The following is a 20791-nucleotide window of genomic DNA, read 5'->3' on the forward strand; positions in this document are numbered from 1 at the left end:
GTAGACAAAGTGTTGTTTAAGATGACTGTAACAAAAGCAATCTTGTGTCAGGTAAACACAGATGACAGAAGACAAGACTACGCGAAAATACATTCTCTTTACTTAAGGAAAACTCACGCTTAAGGAGAACTCACACTTGCGCTCACACACAGATACACAGACACACACACACACACACACACACACACACACACACACAGGTTCAGTTAATGTCTAGGGTTTCTGAGGTTCATGACACAGCCTTCAGCAACGTCTTTGGGCGAAAGCAGAGCAATAAATCGTGAGTGAGCCATGAAGAGAGTTGAGCCAGGGAGACTGCCTCTTTTCTTCAGTTTTCTGCATGCTAGAGCTTCCCCTGAGCGATCAGAATCTGGAGGGAGAGGATATAGGTGCAGGACTGTACATGCTGAGCACCTGAGAGATTTTAAAAGTAAACAGATGACCACAGGAAGGTTATTGGGAACCAGCCACAGTGAACAGTTCGGCCGTGTGGTGGCGTTTTCCATGGCGCTAAACGTGTGCTGTGCTCCCCTTCTTGTGGTTGAACAAAAAGTTATGGTTTTAGGTAATGCACTGGCTGTAAGCACACCATCACAATGGCATTACGTTATTAGATGTGTGTTCTTGCTGAAAGTGCTTTTGTGTCTGGTTTTGAATATTTGGCAGGCAGCTGCTGTTTTCTCAGTAATGACCTACTTTCACCTACGCTTGTGACTGGCTGTGAGTTGATTGCAGAACATCTGGGATACATCTGGGATACTAAGTAATGCAAATAGTTAAACATCTCAGTGCTGTTATTGTCCAATATCACTTGTGGAATGTTTCTTGTCCAATCAGATTACTCGGTTGAAATGTATAATGTGTGTTTTTTTTCATGTTTACAGTCTCACACTCTCTGCAGTACTTTTACACTGCAGTTACACCAAAATTAAATTTCCCAGAATTCACTGTTGTGGGTCTGGTGGATGGACAGGAGTTTGAGTACTACGACAGTGACATCAAAAAGGCGATTCCAAAGACAGAGTGGATACAGAATGTCACTAATGAATATCCAGACTTCTGGAACAGACACACAGAGATTTATCAGCATTTGGAGGGGAGCTTAAGAAAAGGCCTGGGTATAGTGATGAAGAACTTTAATCACACCGCAGGTAAAACACTTACAGTTTTAATCAGTGACACACAAACATTCTTATTAATATTATTTAAAATTATTTAATTATGACATATTTGATTAATAGCAGCATTACTGGTAAATAACAGGTGTTTCACTTACAAAAAGAAAACTAATGCTTCCAGCAAAAGTATTTAATTATTTTTTGATGTCTATTGTTGACTACAATAATAATAAGTCACAGATTGCAATGGTATACCCCAGCTTTGTGTGTATTACTGTAATTAAGAGTTATGGTGATAAGTTTAGGCCGTGCAAAGTTGCTGATTTTTTTTTGATTTTTATAAAAGCTCAGACAGTTACATTTTCTACAATGAGGCCATAGCACAAGTTACCCTTTAAGTGCACCAAGTCTCTCTTACCTGCACTTACCATGCATTGGTATACCAAAGATATGTCCTGTTTCGCTGCTTTAGCACTCCACCCATAAATCCATGCTAATATTTCCAGTGACTATATGTTTAATATTAAAAGGGTGTGTACTCTATATCTGTGTTATTACACATTTAATTTGCATGGTTATTTTAACACTTAACTAGATAATATTAAATTACAGTGTCAGTTGATTACCAGCATTACAGCGAATTATATTCAGAAAACATTAAAACATGTCACAAAAAGCTACTAGTATGTTAGGAAATGTATAGAACTTAATATTTTTTGCAGTGACATTAATATATACATATATTAATTTTTTGCAGTGCCATATATATGTGTATATGTCACTGCAAAAAATATATATATGCAGTACTCAGCAAAAAAATAAATGTCCCTTTTTCAGGACTGTGTATTTCAACAATAATGTTGTAAAAATCTAAATTACTTTGCAGATCTTCATTGTAAAGGGTTTAAACAATGTTTTCCATGCATGTTCAATTAACCATAATCAATTAATTAACATGCACCTGTGGAATGGTCGTTAAGACCTTAACAGCTTACAGAAAGTAGGCATTTAAGGTCACAGTTCTAAAAACGCAGGACACTAAAGAGACTCGTCTACCGACTGTGAAAAACACCCAAAGAAAGATGCCCAGGGTCCCTGCTCATCTGCGTGAACGTGCATTAGGCATGCTGCAGGGAGGCATGAGGACTGCTGATGTGACTAGGGTGATAAATCGCCATGTCCGCACCGTGAGACGCCTAAGACAGCGCTACAGGGAGACGGGAAGGATGGCTGATCATCCTCGCAGTGGAAGAAAACGTGTAACAACACCTGCACAAGATGGGTACATCCGAATATCACACCTGCGTGACAGGTACAGGATGGCCACAACAACTGGCCGAGTCACACCAGGAACACACAATCCCTCCATCAGTGCTCAGACTGTCCGCAATAGGCAGTCCATGAGGAGGAGATGCACTGCAGTACTTCAAGCAGCTGGTGGCCACACCAGATACTAACTGGTACTTTTGATTTTAAGCCTCCCTTCATTCAGGGACACATTGGGAAACATTTTTAGTTTATGTCTTATGGTGTTGACTCTTTTAGTGTTCATACAAATATTTACACATTAAGTTTACTGAAAGTAAAAACAGTTGAAAGTCAGAGGACGTTTCTTTTTTTTGCTGAGTATATATTGAGCTTGAGCCATACTAACACAGATTCTTAGACTGCTTGAGACACTATAGGCACTATTGTTTCATACCATGCCTTTCACATCAGTACTCAAGTACACTGCCTCCAGCATCCTCAAAGCAAATACTGCATCTGATGTACTCTTTCTAGGCATAAAACCATATTGCTGCTCACAAATGCTCACCTCTGCCCTTAACCTAGCTTCCACTACTCTTTCCCACAGCTTCATTGTCTGGCTCATTAGCTTTATACCTCTATAATTGCCACAGCTTTGCTCATCTCCCTTGTTCTTTAAAATTGGCACCAATACACTTCTCCTCCATTCCTCTGGAATCCTCTCACTCTCCATGATCTTGTTAAACAAACTTGTCAAAAACTCTACTGCCACCTCTCCTAAGCACTTCCATACCTCCACAGGTATGTCATCAGGACCAACAGCCTTTCCACTCTTCATCCTCTTCAACGCTCTTCTCACCTCACTTTTACTAATATTTGCTACTTCCTGTTCCACAACAGTCACCTCTTCTACTCTTTGTTCTCTTTCATTATCCTCATTCATCAAAAAACAAAACACGTTAGGACAAAAAAATTGTATAAAAAAAAAAAAAAAAAAGGTACAAATAAAAAATTGTCCCTGTCTGTCTCTTTACCAGCCTAATTCATTGCATGGCTGTCGTTCTAGGTGCACATGAGAGGGTTTTAAGAGAGTGTTGAGACAAAGGCTTGAAATACTTTGCTTTTTATGTAATGAATCAAGAATATGAGAGTTTATAATTACAAAAAATAATTATCTTTGCGTGATTTTCAAATTTTTTGAGATGCACTTTGTACAAGGCAATAGAAATAACCAGGCACTTTAGGAGTGAGTGTAATTAAAAGGGTAAAATAACATGTAATTCTTCTTCTTCTTTGTCTTTCGGCTGTTCCCTTTCAGGGGTCGCCACAGCGAATCATCTGCCTCCATCTAACCCTATCCTCTGCATCCTCTTCTCTCACACCAACTAACTTCATGTCCTCTCTCACTGCATCCATAAATCTCCTCTTTGGTCTTCCTCTAGATTTCCTGCCTGGCAGTTCCAACCTCAACATCCTTCTACCGATATATTCACAATCTCTCCTCTGAACATGCCCAAACCACCTCAATCTGGCCTCTCTGACTTTATCTCCAAAACATCTAACATGGGTTGTCCCTCTGATGAACTCATTCTTGATAATATCCATCCTTGTCACTCCCAAAGAGAACCTCAACATCTTCAGCTCTGCTACCTCCAACTCTGACTCCTGTCTTTTATTTAGCGCCACTGTCTCTAAGCCGTAGAGCATCACTGGTCTCACCACGTTCCTGTACACCTTTCCCTTCATTCTCGCTGATACTCTTTTATCGCACAACACACGTGACACTTTTCTCCACCCATTCAACCTGCCTGTACCCGCCTCTTCACCTCCTTCCTCTGCTTTCAAGAGCATACCTCCACTTCTTAAAATTTTCCTCCACCTGTTCCCTGCTCTCGCTACAAAGCACAATGTCATCTGAAAACATCATTGTTCATGGAGACTCCTGTCTATCCTCATCTGTCATCCTGTCCATCACCAAAGCAAACAAAAAGTGGCTTAGAGCCGGATCCTTGATGCAGACCCACCTCCACCTTGAACTCTTTTGTCACACCTACAGCACATCTTACCACTGTCTTACAGCTCTCATACATGTCCTACACCACTCTAACATACTTTTCTGCCACTCCAGACTTCCTCATACAACACCATAGCTCCTCTCTTGGCACCCTGTTGTATGCTTTCTCTAAATCTACAAAGACACAATGCAACTCTTTATTACCTTCTCTGTACTTCTCCGTCAGCATCCTCAAAGCAAATACTGCATCTGGTGTACTTTTTCTAGGCATAAAACCATATTGCTGCTCACAAATGCTCACCTCTGCCCTTAACCTAGCTTCCACTACTCTTTCCCACAGCTTCAAATTCAAATTTTATTTGTCACATATACAGTCATTAGTGTACGAAATGTAGTGAAATGCTTACAATGATTCATTGCAAAAATCGGCACCAATACACTTCTCCTCCATTCTTCTGGAATCCTCTCACTCTCCAAGATCTTGTTAAACAAACTTGTCAGAAACTCTACTGCCACCTCTCCTAAGCACTCCCATACCTCCACAGGTATGTCATCAGGACCAACAGCCTTTCCACTCTTCAACGCTCTTCTCACCTCACTTTAACTAATATTTGCTACTTCCTGCTCCACAAGTCACCTCTTCTACTCTTTGTTCTCTTTCATTATTCTCATTCATCAACTCTTTAAAGTACTCCTTCCAACTTCCCATCACCCTCCTGGCATCTGTCAGTACATTTCCATGTCTATCTTTAATCACTCTAACCTGCTGCACATCCTTCCCATCTCTATCTTTCTGCCTCGCCAACCTGTACAGATCCACCTCTCCCTCCTTACTGTCTAGCCTAGCATTGGCCTTTGCCACCTCTACCTTCACCTTACGCTGCATCTCCCTGTACTCCTGTCTACTCTCTTCAGTCATCTCAGTGTCACACTTCTTCTTAGCTAGCCTCTTTCCCTGTATATACTCCTGGACTTCCTCGTTCCACCACCAAGTCTCCTTGTCCACTTTTCCCTTACCTAATGTCTAAAATAACATGTAATTGTTTGATTCATTAAGCACTAAATAAAGAATAAAGTGTAGTGAGATGTTTTAGTGTACTGTAAACCTGAATAAGTTGGCAAAACTCAAAAAATTTGAGGTAATCAGTTACATCAATTTTTAAAGTAATGATGTTTCCAATTTTAAGTAAACAGAACTATCAGTTTTTGAGTTTGTTGTACTCATTTATATTTATCATTCTTTACTTGCATTACTGATAAATCAAATAAATTGTTGTTTGTCTTTTGCCTGCTCCTGGCAATGGGTCGCCACAGCGATTTGTCACAAGTTTTTATGCCAGATGCCCTTCTAAACACATTTATATCTGCCCATTTATATCTGGGCTTGGTACAGGCACTTCATCCAGTGGCTGGGGATCGCCTGGGCCTTTCTCATGGCAGGCTACTGTTACAAATTATATAAGTATTATTTGACAACTTTAGGGTGCCTAGATTTGTAAAGATTATACTTACAGCATTATGCGAAAACCTTCTAAATAAAAACGAGAAAGAACGAAAAAGTTCTAAATACTCTTAAATATCTATTAATTTGAACTAATTGTAATTGTTTAAGTTAACAGTACTCAATATGCTTAATTACTTTACATTTACATTTAAGCATTTGGCAGACGCTCTTATCTCATTATACATCTGAGCAGTTGAGGGTTAAGGGCCTTGCTCAATGGTGGTTGTGGGGTTTGAACCTGGGGTCTTCCGAACCGTAGTCCAATGACTTAACCACTGAGCTTTAGAATTAGAATTTTAAGAATTGGGGTTTACAGTGTGTAGAGTTGAACCTTATCACAGTCATTTCCTGTTTGTGTGTGTGTGTGTGTGTGTGTGTGTGTGTGTGTGTGTGTGTGTGTGTGTGTGTGTGTTTGTGTGTGTGTGTGTGCAGGAGTTCACACACTGCAGCTGATGTACGGCTGTGAGATTGATAATGACGGCACCACAAGAGGACACATGCAGTTAGGATATGATGGAAAAGATTTCCTCAATTTTGATGTAAATAATAAAACATGGATTTCAGCCAAATCTCAGGATGAGATCAGCAAACAGACTTGTGATTTTATTAATAATGTGACCACTGAAGACTGGAAGAACTATGTGGGCATCGACTGTATCAACAGGATAAATGAATATATGTCTTATGGCAGAGAGATTTTGGAGAGAAAAGGTAAAGTATGTGATTTGTTATAAACAAACACACACACACACACACCAGGCATGGACTGGCCATTGGGAGCACCAGGAGGATCCCCGGTGGCCTGGCGACTGATCTGGCCTGCTTACTATATATATATATATAATTATTATCGCCCACCAAATGTACTAAAGTAATGATTTTTTAAATTGGCTTTTAATTTTTTGAAGAAAATTAATACAATAACATGAAACATGAACAACAACAAAAATAAATAAATAAAATAAAATGCTTTACGCACACACACGTGGTCACGGTGTTAATGTTAAACAGTACACGTACACGCATGTTGACTATACAAGTGACGCACACACACTGAGACCATGCAGGAGAGATGATTACCCACAATTCTGCAGCACTGGAACGAAGAACCACTGGCTCAGTTGTGATCACGTGATGCTCAGAGTCAAAACAAGAAGCGCATGTGTGCCACATAAAACTCGATGATACTTTGTAATTATATATTTAGTCTCGCTCGTTTATTAAGTGAAAATTGACTAGATTGTTTTTGCTAAAAATCCAAGATTCCACTGTATTAGTTTGTGTTTTTATTTACTTATCTAAATTTTATCATTAGACTATATGAACAAAATTTCAAATCGGACAAATTGGTCGCTTTAATTTTCATACTTTACAAACTTTAGAACGCTTCTGTTATGCGGTAGATGCCAGCTGATTAGAAAAGAAACAGGCTATCAGAAGTAGTTTAAAGATAAATAAAAACATTTATTTAGATTATGATCAATCTAATTACAATGAGGTGCTCGTTTTGCACTAAAGTGAAGACAGATCTGTTTGTAACACTAGAGCAGAAGAATTGACAGGTACAAGATAAAATAAAGCTGTTTGTGGTTTCTAAATTTATTTGGGGACACAGGATGGCCAGGTTTGGTGTGTGATTTCTCAGCCTGAAAATGTGACACAAAAACACACACACAGATACTGCACACACTGTTAACATATTCCATTATTTACAGCAACCATTACTTAACCCTGTACAATGTACTTGTACCCCCATGTCTCTGCAGTTGTTCCCGAGGTGTCAGTGTTCCAGAAACACTTTCCTTCTCCAGAGGTGGTGTGTCACACTACAGGTTTCTTCCCGAAACCACTAAATATCACCTGGCAGAAGGACGGAGAGGACGTGCATGAAAACGTGGAGCTCGGAGAGACGTTACATAACCAGGATGGAAGCTTCCAGAAGAGAAGCATTCTGAAAGTCCCAGCTGAGGAGCTGCAGAAACACAACTACACCTGCGTGGTTCAGCACAGCAGCTTGGAGAAGGAGTTAGTGCGAGAAGTACCAAAAGGTCCTAATAAACTAGAGCTGTAGAGAGTGAAAGCTGATTTCTTGCTGCAGCAGATAATAAAGACTCTGTGCTGATTTAACAGGTGGAGGATCGATTGCTATCATCTCTGCTGTAGTCGCGGCTCTCGTCGCTCTCGTTGCCGTTGTTGCTGGAATTGTGGTCTGGAAGAAGAAGAAGAACTCTGGTGAGACAAGGAAGTGTTTAGACAACTGTTTAAATATTTTGCTTCTGTTTAAGTTGAACTGAGAAATTAGACAAGACAATTAGTTGATATTGACTAATTGTCTTGTGAATGCAAATCCAGTAGACAAATTTGATACTAACTGTGGAGCCTGCTCGTAGAGCCTGCTCGTCGCAGTCGGGTGGAATGACCCAGGACATTGGGGAGAGTGCCAGGGACCTCCGTTACCGTTACCGGGGGAGCATTTTTTTTGGGGGGGGGGGTGGGGCACTGTAAGGGATCACCCCTAGAGGGCGCTGTGCGTCCAAAAACTGTGTTTTGTGTCAGTTTCCCAGAATGCACCTTGGTCAGGTGATGAGAGCGCTCACCTGAACGAGGTAACTCGAAGTTTTTTTATAAACACTGTAGTTGTTTGTTCTGGGAAACTGTGTCGAGCGTTGGTTATATGAAGTGGGTATTTTTTGTTAGGCATTTGTTTTATAAAACTGTTTGGTTTCGTTTACATTTGTTTTGGTTGAGTATGTGATGTTAGACTGTCTCCTTGTCTGTGTGTCTCTCTGTCAGTTTGTCTACATTGTTTAGTTACTGTTGCTGCCTGTGTGTCTCCTAGTGTAGGCTTAGCCTCTAGCATGGTTAGCCTCTAGTAGGATTAGCCTCTTGTGTGTTTAACCTCTTAGTCTGTTTAGCTACTAACCTGCTTAGTTCTTAGTCTGTTGAGTCTCCTAGTTTAACTTGTCTACCCATCTGTTTAGTTCTTAGTCTGTTTCATACCTAGTCTGCTGTGTACCTAGTCTGTTCGTCCCTTGGATCTTTGGCTACTAGTCTGTTCAGCTACCATCCAGCTTAGCAGATAGTGTGCATAACAGCTAGTAGGCCTAGCCAAGCCTGTCTAGTAGATTTAGTCCCTTGTTTGTTTAATCCCTAGTATGTTTTGATACAAGTATGTTTAGTCTGGTATGTTTAGTCCCTTGTCTAGTTAAGCCTTTAGTCTGATGATGTCTGACTACATTATGATGAAATATTTTTAGAAAAATCACATTGAAAAATCAGACTTTATTTGTTCCTGTCTGCACTAGTTCCTGTTTCCCCGCACCTTTCCTGCTTACTCTATAAAAAAGAATGTGATTTTTTTTTTTGTCCTCTATAAACTCAAGTTTATAATAAATAATATTAATGACTTTTAGCAGGGGAGCTACATCTAATAATTGCTAGCAATTTAACTCTTGCAAGAACTCTTTCTGTGTCACCTGGCTGCTCTCTCTCCATCCTAGCATGTATGTTTAAACGTTTTCCACGAGCAAAACATAGCAAACACAACAATGATGCAATTCAAGACTAACAGATTCAGACTAATGAATAGATTAACATTGTTAACTTTATTTAATTCGCTAATTGAATTTCAGTTTCAGAAATCATCACTTTAGTACATAAGGTGGGCAATAGTGTAAAAAAAATACTTATTAAAAACAAAACAAAACAAAAAAACACAGTTGGCTGGCATCAGTAATCCTCCCATGCTCCTAAATGGCCTGTCTGTTCTTGCCTCTGACTTTTGTCACTGGACATTTTAAAGAAACACCTAACAACCTAATCGTTGTGTGCTTTTTAATACTTTTGATTCTGTTTTAAATCATTATGTAATCTTACATCATTCTTAGTCTGCTGATATGTTTAATACGCTTTCTGCTATTTTTATTGATAAGATTGTAGCGCTTAGGATTAATGCTTTGTGCACTGACCTGAATCCTTCTATAATGGACATGCATTTCATGGGGTTTTGATCAGTTTGAACTGATATGTTATCATATTTGACATATAGTGTCTATTGTGGCGGAAATTAAATTAACAACTCTGGAGACTTCAGATAGTATCACAACAAGAGTAGGGGTTTATTTTAAACAGCACTGGACACCACTGTTACACACACCGCAAAGGCGTCTGCAAGAGAGAGGTAAGTCCCCCGGGCCCCCTATTCCACAGTGCCTTATATATTCTAACGGAGTAGGTCATGGTGACATCAAATAAAACAAATAATGTTTAAGAAAACAACAGAGTTTTTTCCTTGGGTGTTGATAAGCAGGCGAGTTGCATCTTCTGATGCCAACGTAGATAGATCAAGGCTTTTACTCTCTGTACATCTTGTTCTTTCTTGCATGTACACATATTCTGCACCAAGTCTGCAACTCTAACTGACGCATGATTATGTAGACTTTTAGTAAAGACACACATAGTTGATTTAAAATTTTCTACCACACTATCTTGAAACAGACTTTCTTGGTGACAAGTAGAGTTTTATACAGTTACTGTAAGCCTAGCCTTCTTGTTTTATTAATACCTGAACTAGATGTGTCTCAAAAGTAAAAAAAACATAACTTATGCCTCCGAGTGGCGCAGTGGTAAAGCGCTCGTCATCCGGTAAGCGCTAGTTCGAACCCCGATTGATGCTGTTTTCCTCTCACAGCCGGAGGCACAGAGAGAGCTGATTGGCCGAGCTCTCTCAGGGGGGAGGGATGAGAGGTACTCGCGCTCTCACATTAATCACGGCTCTACAGCCAATCAGGGACGTCTGTGAGCTCGCGCACGCGGAAGGAGCGGCTAGCGCTTTCCTCCGAGTGTGTTACTCCGCCCCTAACGGTGCGTGAGCAAGCAGTTCGAAAAGATGCGGTCGGCTGACGTCACGCGGTTCGGAGGAAACACCATGATAGTCTTCGTCCTCCTGACTGACTGGTAGTAGTAGCCTTAATGTGGGAGCCCCCTAGTGACGGGGAGGAATTGGCTACGACTAATATTGGGGAGAAAATTGAAACCCCGCAAAAAAAAAACATAACTTATACCCTTTAGTGCTGTCAATCTACATTCCTGTTTTAAAAATGGCTTTTGCCTCTAAGATATTCAACAGTTATCTATCCATCTATCGATCTATCTATCGATCGATCTAGTATGATAAATAATAAAAATGGAAAATAAATATTTGATCCCCCTAAATATTTTTCTAGTTTTGCCCATTTACAAAGAAATGAAGGGTCTATGATTTTTTTTTATCACAGGTTTATTTCAAATAATTTCAGAATATCAACTAAACACCCAGAAAAAGAACACAATGCAAAAGTTATAAATTTATTTGCGTTTTAATGAGTAAAATAAGTATTTCCCAAAGCAAAAACATAACTTAGTACTGTACTTGGTGGAGAAATCCTTGTTGGTGAGCCCACACACTAAAAAACGCTGGGTTGTTTTTTCTACCCAAGCGCTGGGTTGCCTCTGTTGGATCATTTTTCTGGGTTATTTACAGAGAGTTGGGTAGTTTTTGTGTAACCCAGCTGCTGGGTTGAAGTTTGATTGGCTCCTCCCCCAAAGTTCACCGGTGGATTCAGCGGCTGTCAGTCAGAGCTTCGTGTCTCTCTTGAGCTCCCACACCGCTGATGACAGTTTATTTAAGGGGAAATGACGTTAAATACAAGGTCTGTATACACATGTTCAGTCACCTAAGTCACATATGACTAAAAAAATTATTACTATATGTGAGATTTATTACTGTTACCGTGTTAAGGTTACACTTAAACTTTCAGGCTGGTCTGAGGTAAGATAATTTAGCTGACAGTAGCTGCTATAGTTAGCCAAAGAACCCCACATGTGTGTGAAGGAAACGGATAAGATGTCTGAGCTTTTTATCTTTCTCTGTAGAATGTTTGCAGGGTGACGAAACTGTAACTGTAGTATTAGCATGACGCTAGCATTTAGTTAGGTTGCTAGCGTTAGCAACCACATTAACATTAGAACTTTATTAATCCCACTGCTTGAGAAAATAAAATGCTGGGGTGTTACAAAACACTGATCCTCTCACAAATATACACACCTGCTAACCTCCCGTTTTTCACGAGCTAGTAATTTACCCCGCGTTTCTCCCGAGTTATAACAATATTTTACACCTTTCCCCCTTTGGCAAGTACTATGCAAATATGACTGCTGCATGTAAGCTAACCAGTTAGCCCTCTTTAACCAAAGTTGCTTGTGACTCAGGCTAAATTAACTATCAGTCAGCTGTACAGATAACTACTAGATGGAAGTATTAATATTTGGGTGATTGTAATGTGCCAGTATGACCCCAGATATGACGATGCATTTCCTTGGTAATTAGCTTAAAATCAATGCGGATCTTATTCAGTTTAATCTTTGCTATTCAACAAAATTTTTTACTTTCTTTCATTTCTTTCTTTCTATGGTTGGAACCAACATGGTGGAATACCTCAAGCAGGCTGAAGGGTCAAGGCCGTACCCTACATCCTGACGTTGGGAGATGATGACCAGCGCTGCTCTCAGGCATTCGTCATTCTGGTGGGACAGGCTCTGGAGCAATGCACACTACTTGGGGCGGTTGATGTGTGCTTCAAGGCATTTTATATTTTTGACATTAACTATTTAAAGTAGTGTGCTCCTGTATAGGACTTTTTGTAATGTTGCTATGAAATAGCAAGGCCTACTTGAAAAGTCATAGACAGTGTTTGTATGTTAAAACGGGACCAGGGCTGGATAGTTTTGTTCTTCAGAAAAGATATCTAATGTCACAGAGAGATCCTGCTCTGTAGAAGCTGCCTCAGCCTATTTGTGTTATTACTCCATTCTGCCCTTGTGAGTAATAGTATAGTAATGATGTCGCTGTTGATTATCTGTTCTTGTGCTTTTGAAAAATAAATGTTTTTTCTATGAACATTTAATAGGATGTTGTTTATTGCATGTATGTATGGTTTGCAAAACTTTTAAGTTTTTTTTGTAATAAACCAGTATATCAAAGTAATTTAACTGTTTAATAGACGTGGATAGTTTTTTTTTTTATTTTTTTTTTTTTACAGGTTCACTGTAAAACATGAAAATAATAATAACCTATTTGTGAGGTAGAATTAACCCAACAACCTCAGTTAAATATGACCCAGCATTTGGGTTGAATTTTTAATCCATTTTGCTGGGTTAAACAAATAAATTAACCCAGCATGTAGTTAGTCCAATATTTAACCAGCAGCTGGGTTAAAAAACAACTCAGAATGGGTTGTTTTTAACCCAGCATTTTTTAGGGTGCAGAGGCACACATCTCAGAAGGGATTTTGGTCTACTACTCTTTACAGATCTTCTCTAAATCCTTAAGGTTTCTTGCCTTTCGCATCGCAAATCGAAGAAGTTTCAGCTCCCTCCATCAATGTTCTATAGGAGTAAGGTCTGGGGACTGGACTCAATGCTCTGCATACTGAGGCAAATTTCTTGCAGAATTTTAGTTCTTAAAGTTAATATTCGTACAGTATGCTGAGTTACAACTGTAATAAAAATTATCTGATCATAACAGGTCTTAATATCAGGAAAATACCACATCAGATATGCAAAAAAAAATTTTTTTTCTTCTCTGTTCCCTTGGATATTAAAAAAGATAAATAAATAAATAAATAAAAACATGTGGTCAGTGCTAAGTACTCCATTACTGATTATAGGATTTAAGAGTTGCAGCCAGGTGCTGCTAAAGAAATGACAAAGTGATTAGATTTGGCATGTCAATTGAAGCTATTTGTATAATCAATGACCATGAGTTATCCTGCTTTTTGTTTATACATTCATATAGAATCCCTGAAATGTAAAAGAATCAAGGCTTTGGAATGGCCAAAAGTCCAGACCTCAAAACAATAGAAATTCTGCACCCGACCTTAATAGAGCTGTACATATTTGTTAAATCATCCATGATTTCATAAGCAAGCTCCATGTTGTAGCGGATCTCCAAGAACTGGAAAGGCCACTTCAATGAACAGCCTTACCTTGGCTTGCTTGTTCTTTACTGGGGTGAAATTCCAACTCACCTCCAAGACTGGAGGTTCCTCACCCTATGACAGCATGACACCAGGTCATTCTCCAAGGCATCTGTGTAGCAGAATGGGCAGATCAAGTTCTGGTTCCTCAGGACCAAGCCACTGGTGAGGGCCTCTATTAGCTTCTGGACAGTGTGTTCTGCTGCTTCAGACCTGTGAACCCAATTCCGGTTCAGATTCGAGTTCAAGTCATTACCAGTATCCAGAAAGGCCTGCTTCTCTGCGGTGGGCTAAGGATATGTATATGCAGATGGCTATTTTATTTTTTAGGGTGGAAATCCTGAAAACACTATAAAGACAAGTAATTCATACAGTAGGTAAGAGCAAAGTAACAAAGGTTTTATTATAACTTCTGCAGAAGGACCAGTCTCATACAGCAAACAGTTGCAGCATGGAGAAAGGTGATCTCTTTCTCTCAGCTGTCTCATTTTTATACACAAACATTTCTGCTAACATAATCAACATAAAGTTCCTACATTCAAACTCATGCCTCTTTATCTGACCCAGACCAGATGTCCTAGTCTTATGATTTATTCAATAGCAACCAAAGTCAGTATGTTTCTGTTCTATACTCGGACTTGTGTTTCTATGTTTCATCAGACAGGTTTAAAGCTTTTATAGTCTACGTGGCACAATTACTACAAAGATCAGAATTAATACATGATGAAAATGTGATTTTGTTTATTACGATTTCCCCCTTTTGTCATTTTATGACAACTTTATACATTTAATAAATACATTTTAGTATTACACATTTAAAGACTATATTTAATAACAAATAATGCTGTGTATTAGGTAAATCCATCAGACATTGTCTTTCCAACTAATACTCTAATGTAATAAGAATACAAAAGCATTAAAAAAGTGCATCATGCTCATATTATTTACATGCTTCATAACTTTGAGAATTTAAATAGGACCTTTCATCTCTGTGTCAGTATCTTAATCATTACTATAATAATTGTCATCTGGTGTTTTAGGCCAGTCAGGAGTCGGGTCTTCCCAGTCATTCCCATTGTGTAGAACCCATTAGTCTCGGTCAAGTCAGTGTTCTGTTGCTCTTTGTTGCTTTCAGTCTGCTGCAGCATTTAATATTTCACAGCGTTTAACATTACGTCTTGTATACACCTGCTTTTTCACACGGGGCTATGCAGTTTTGGATTTTGTTTTTCCCTAATAATAAAAACCTTTATTTAAAAACTGTATGATGTGTTTACTTGTGTTATTTTTGACTAATGCTTAAATTTGTTTAATGATCTGAAACATTAAAGTGTGAAATACAAAAAAAAAAAAGAAATCAGTGAGGGTGCAAACACTTTTTCGTACCACTGTAGGTGCAATTGTTTCCATATTTATTAACAAGCACTTATAACTTGCAATAACTTCCTGGGGCATCAAAACGTAGGGTATTGGTATAATGACACCCAGGAACTGCTGCCTTTGGACTCTGTGTTTGTTTGTAGTATGCTGATATCAGCAGGACAGCCATGGTGGTTATCAGTATGATACAAGATGTGTTGTCTGTGTTTGCTTCTGCTGCTGTAACATTATTTAGGGGCAGTGCTACCCAGCTCGAGAACATGACATGGCGTATCCAATACGAGCCGTTGTATATGTCCTGCACACCTCCTGAGATTGGCATTATGCTTTTTTTTATTATGCTGTCTCTTCCCATTGTTCTAGTTTAAATGTAAGTGTTTTGCTTAAAATACTTCAGTATTGAGTCCTCAATAAGGCGGCATGTCAGGGTAACAATTATTATTATCATTTCTAAAATGACCCAAATTCCTTTGGGGTGTTGTTGGTGTTGATTTCTCATTTTTAACCAAGGGTCCAGTCCAGCCAATTCGATGTCTGTACTGTAAATAATCTCAGTCACTGAGATTCTCTGTCCTGTAAAACAGTCTTCTATCCTGTCATTAGTTACAACACTTACTTTTAACTCTAGTTGCTGCTACTTTTACATGTCACCATATGTTACTCTGTGCTACTGCTTACACTTTCTTCACGTGTTATCCTAAGATGTAGTGTACTTATTCTTGCGATGAGTTTAAGTGAAGAGTCGCGGTTCTTGTTGTTCCTGTCACTCTAGTTGGTTCTTCTGACCCACCTTGTGTGCAGGTGAGGGTCTGTCTGGGTTTACAGGAGAGGTTACTAGCACTTTACTGCTCATCCTTGTTGACCTCTGTGTTGTCTTCTCTCAGGTTTCTTGAACATGTTTGAGATGGCTGGTGTGTACCCACATCTCTGTTTCTTCTACTTTGACTGCTGTTTAAGGGGTTAGGAGCACTTTCAGCAGGCCTGTACTTGACCGACAAGAGTGATACAAAAAAGAAAGTTTGGCCGATGCCTTCGCTGCTGCATCTGTTTTTCTGAATCTAATTTGTTACTGTGAACATTACTTTTACACTTTTAAAAAATGCATGTACTATCACCACTGCAAACTGCTGTTAGCACCTGTTTCTGTATTTAATTCAATTTTAACAATTGGCATTGTCGTAAAGCAGCTTTTCACCACCAAAAGATTTATTGAAGTTTGTGTGAAATGTTAATCTTTATGAATCAAAATGATATGATTGTCCCTGATAAGCAAGCCGAGGACGACGACTCAACAGTAACGAGAAAAAAACTCCCTGAGATGGCAATAGGAAGAAACCCTGAGAGGAACCAGACTCAACAGGGAACCCATCCTCATTTGGGTGATAACAGATAACAGGGATTTATATCACAAAGTGCAGATCCATCCACAATCATTTTACTGTATATCAGGATTCTGTAGTGGCACTTCCTATGGATCAATCTGAGGGGAACAAAGTTTAACAGGGGTAACAGTGCTAACAGTGGGCAAAGTAGCAGAGGTGTTCTCCTTTGCCTTCTGTAGAAAGAAGAGTTACAGGGTTAGAACTATACATCTTTTCACAGTGATGTTTATACTGTAGTTCAGCAAAGTAATTTAACCACTCTGTTGAAAATAAATGTGATGTTTTTTTGTATGAAATGTACTGAAAGTGCACAAAGAATTAAACATGTCAAATTACTGTAAGCCACTATATATCTTTAGGCTATTATCTGGTAGGGCATATTAACACAAAGGTGATCCTGCTGCTACAGGATCTGATTTGGCTGAGAAATAAGCTACAGTATGGATCTTGTTCTTTTTCTCTTTTTATGCTTCTGTAGCAAAACTGAAATCATGCAAACATTTTTTGTCAATATTTTTTGCAAAAAGCCTTTTAGAATTTGAAATACCCAATACTAAAGTAGTTTATAATGCCAAATTTAATTCAGTGAAAAATTGCTCTTGCTTTCGGAGTCCAACTAAGCGCACTGTGTGCCGGTAGACCCTTCCCATAAGAGTATACTGTAGCTCACCGGGGCCTCGAGGATTATAAAAATCATAATAACTTATCTGCAGTAAAAACACTTTTACAACAATGACAATTTTTTCTCGACATCTTTGTTTTAGAACTTTGAATGTTTTGGATTACTGCTTGGATCCAAAGTTTAATCTTGTGCCAAAACAATCTATCCTAAAGACTTGACTTGGTTTTACATGAATTGTAGTTTTGATATGACTTTGGCTTTATGACCTTGTTCTGCTGGACAATAAGGAGGTCATGGTGTGTACTATGACACCAGCTTTAAATAAGGTTAAAAGAATTAAACACTGGAATTATTAAAGACTTGAGTAGAAGGGGATGCAGTATGAATGTTGTAGGACCTAAAATTTTAATTTGGGGTGATCACTGCTAGGTAATTTCCATTGATTAAACCTACATTATGCTTGCCATTAGCCCATACATTTTTGTGAGTGATGATGAACATGAATTGTCAAAATAAAGGAAAAAGCTTCACATAATAATAACCTATTTTTTCCCCTGGCGAGGATTTGAATACCCAGGTATTTAACACTTTACCACATGATTTAGCAGCATTGCATCAGGATTTGTTTCCCTGAGGCTATACTTTAATGTCAGATGAGAGGTTCATTCTCAATCAATCTCATTCATACTGTACCACATGTCACTCAAAGGCCCAATTCTTTCTATTCATCTAATGACATAAGTGTGACACTTTCTCATGTGCACACTGCTTATATCTACATTTACTACACATCTGGGCTCATCTGAAAATCTTGAGATGTGTGTGCACATACAGTGTAATGCATGTACTGGTATATAATCTGTGGCAGTAGGTATGGTGCATGCATGTGTTTTGTCTATTATCATAGCATTTACTGAACTCACAGCTGAAGTGCAAAGCTTCCATTCATACACATACAACCAGGGCAACGGATCACATTTCACAACAGTGAAATATTTAGGCTTTTAATTTACATATGAAATTTTCACCCAAATAGATTACTGGGCAGCAATAAGAGAACAAAAAGTAAAAATTTATCATCCACACCTGGAAAAAGCAGCACATTTGTCTGTATGAAGTTTCCACAAGCTGTATGTCCTGAAGTGCCCACAGAGTTCAAGAATCTGCCACTCTATTTCACCAAATCGCCAAATTCACCTGCTTAATTTTTTCATTGCACAGAATCCACCAAAAAATAGTTGTTTGCCATGGAGCTGCAATTTAATTGTTGGCATTTTGCTGATATACTTCAAGATCATATTTAACATACTGTATGTACCCACAGTGGATGTTTCATATTTATGACTAAGATATGAAGTTGCTCCATTCTCACTGGGTAGGCTTCTGTAGGTTTGTAATCAACATTTTGATCCTTGTCACACACTCCTGATTATGTTGAGTTTTTCAGACTGGATTTTGCATCATGTCCTTGTCTTGAAAGTTTTTTGAAAGTCTCTGTAGGTTCATGTGGTCTAAATTTCTTATAAAATACAGGTGTCCCCAATGTATGTCCTCCAGCCTGTCTTGTGTCTGACAGCTGTTTGTTGACCTGCTCCAGTTCTCCAGCTCAATGGATCGTGCACAAGGATGTTTCCTTCCATCTTCCAAAACGTCCAGTTCGACCATGAGCAATTTTCAGAGGTAAGCAGCTCCTCATCCTTCAGGGGCTCACTGCTGAGTCAATTGTCCGGCTTCTGTTTCTCTGATATATGAAGACACAGGTGAGGTCAGGACTGGTGTTTTTGGCGGGCGCTGCAGTGCTATATGATGGGTTTGAGGGCAGTCAGTAGCAGTAGGTTGTGGACATTTTTGAGGTGCACAGTCATCCAGGTCAGGATCTGTCTTAACACATTGGAGAGATTGTGAGATTTGACCTGTCCCTAACTTCATTGCTTTTTTTGTCCCTAATGCATGATCCACATCTCAAAAGCAGGTCAGTTCACAATAATTCCACATTTCCCCTCTTTTCTTTGTTTATTTTCTTTTTTCCCACAGGAATTCAACATTTCTACTTGTGTCACTCAGGACCAAAGTTCTCAAACATAAATTAGATGTTATCTTTACCACAGGAACTCAACAAGATCTTAGTTTTAGTTTTGCTGTTACCTATGATTTTTACTTGTCAATTTATATGTGTCGCTACTTCACCAGTACCTCAGTCCCCTTGACTGCTACCGGTGCACCTTGCACCCTGACTTGATTTACCTCCGGAGGTTCTTACACCGAGCGCGTCCGCTGTGGGGCCAGGTTTTTGTAAACCTGTATTACCCATTCTCTCTTTTCATGCACCTTGCACTTTTGGGTATTTTACAGGTCCCTTACCCGTGTGATAAATCCAGGTCTAAATCTATCTCAGTCACTGTACACAAAGCAGCTTCACAAAAATTAAAGAATTTTTTTTTTTTTTATGGAAAAAAAAGAATTTCTTTAATTTTTGTGAAGCTGCTTTGAGACAATGACCATTGTTAAAAGCGCTATATAAATAAAATTGAATTGAATTGAAATTGAACTGTGAGGAAGCGCATTTCTTAGTGAATTTCTGACAACTTTAATAAAAATACATGTATAATTTCCTTACCACACGAAATTAGTTCAATACCTAAACCCAGTGTTTAGGCGACATGGTGAATCCCCGGCCCTCTCATGCTTGATTGACACTTGGGCGTTCAAGATGAAGTGAAAAAGCCGTCAGGCATCAGTGATTACGCCTCCCCGGGATTCTTCAATGACTTCCTTAAGCACAGAATTTCTCCCGACAACACCAAGAACTGTGGTGGCAAATTGTGAAAACACTAAAAAGGCAAGTAATTCATACACTGGATAAGAACAAAGTCACAAAGGTTTTATTAAAGTCTCATATACCAAAAAGTTGCAGCATGGAGAAAGGTAATTTCCATCAACAGTTCGTCTTAACTGGCAACACCACACCCTATTGGCCAATTTATGCAACTGCAGTTGTATCAAAAGCAACACCATAACGTAAAGCGAAAGGAGACGCTGTATTACCACTGAGAGTAAATGTGATTTTTAAAAGGGATCAAATCTTTATTTTAAATTCACAATTGTTTAAATCAGCACAAACTTTCCTCAAACACCTAAAAATAAAACTTATGAGCACTAAATGAGCACTGATAGTGACCCACTGTTTATAACATTTAAAAAAAAAATAATTTTTTATAAAAACATCCAAGATAACATTCGAAATTTAATTAATTGATTTATTATTAAAATAACAAACAGTAATTTGTTGGTAATATAAAAAACGCTAAAACACAGGTTTTAGTAAGTTTTATTTCCTTGTATGAAAGTCTTCTTTCATTTCCATTCTAGAGCTTAAACAAAACAGCAAAGTCCAGCTCTCTCCGCTGTTTCACTGGAGTCAGGTTAAGGGTAGGCCAAACACATCTGGAAGAGGGAACATACTTTTACACAATCCCGGCAGTGAGCCGGGACACTCCCTCTTACTGAA

General features: G+C 38.8%; 1 protein-coding gene across 1 annotated transcript; it reads left to right on the forward strand.

The window, feature by feature from the left end:
- Nucleotides 1–1044: 1044 nt before the first annotated feature.
- Nucleotides 1045–12823, forward strand: LOC128509199 (BOLA class I histocompatibility antigen, alpha chain BL3-7-like). The gene is made up of 5 exons (XM_053480824.1): nucleotides 1045–1151; nucleotides 6317–6595; nucleotides 7651–7932; nucleotides 8015–8116; nucleotides 12369–12823. The coding sequence occupies exons 1-5, from the start codon at nucleotides 1127–1129 to the stop codon at nucleotides 12371–12373; spliced, it is 693 nt and encodes a 230-aa protein (XP_053336799.1). The 5' UTR covers nucleotides 1045–1126; the 3' UTR covers nucleotides 12374–12823.
- Nucleotides 12824–20791: the final 7968 nt, after the last annotated feature.

This window comes from Clarias gariepinus, chromosome 21, assembly GCF_024256425.1.
Source record: "Clarias gariepinus isolate MV-2021 ecotype Netherlands chromosome 21, CGAR_prim_01v2, whole genome shotgun sequence".
Taxonomy (NCBI): domain Eukaryota; kingdom Metazoa; phylum Chordata; class Actinopteri; order Siluriformes; family Clariidae; genus Clarias; species Clarias gariepinus.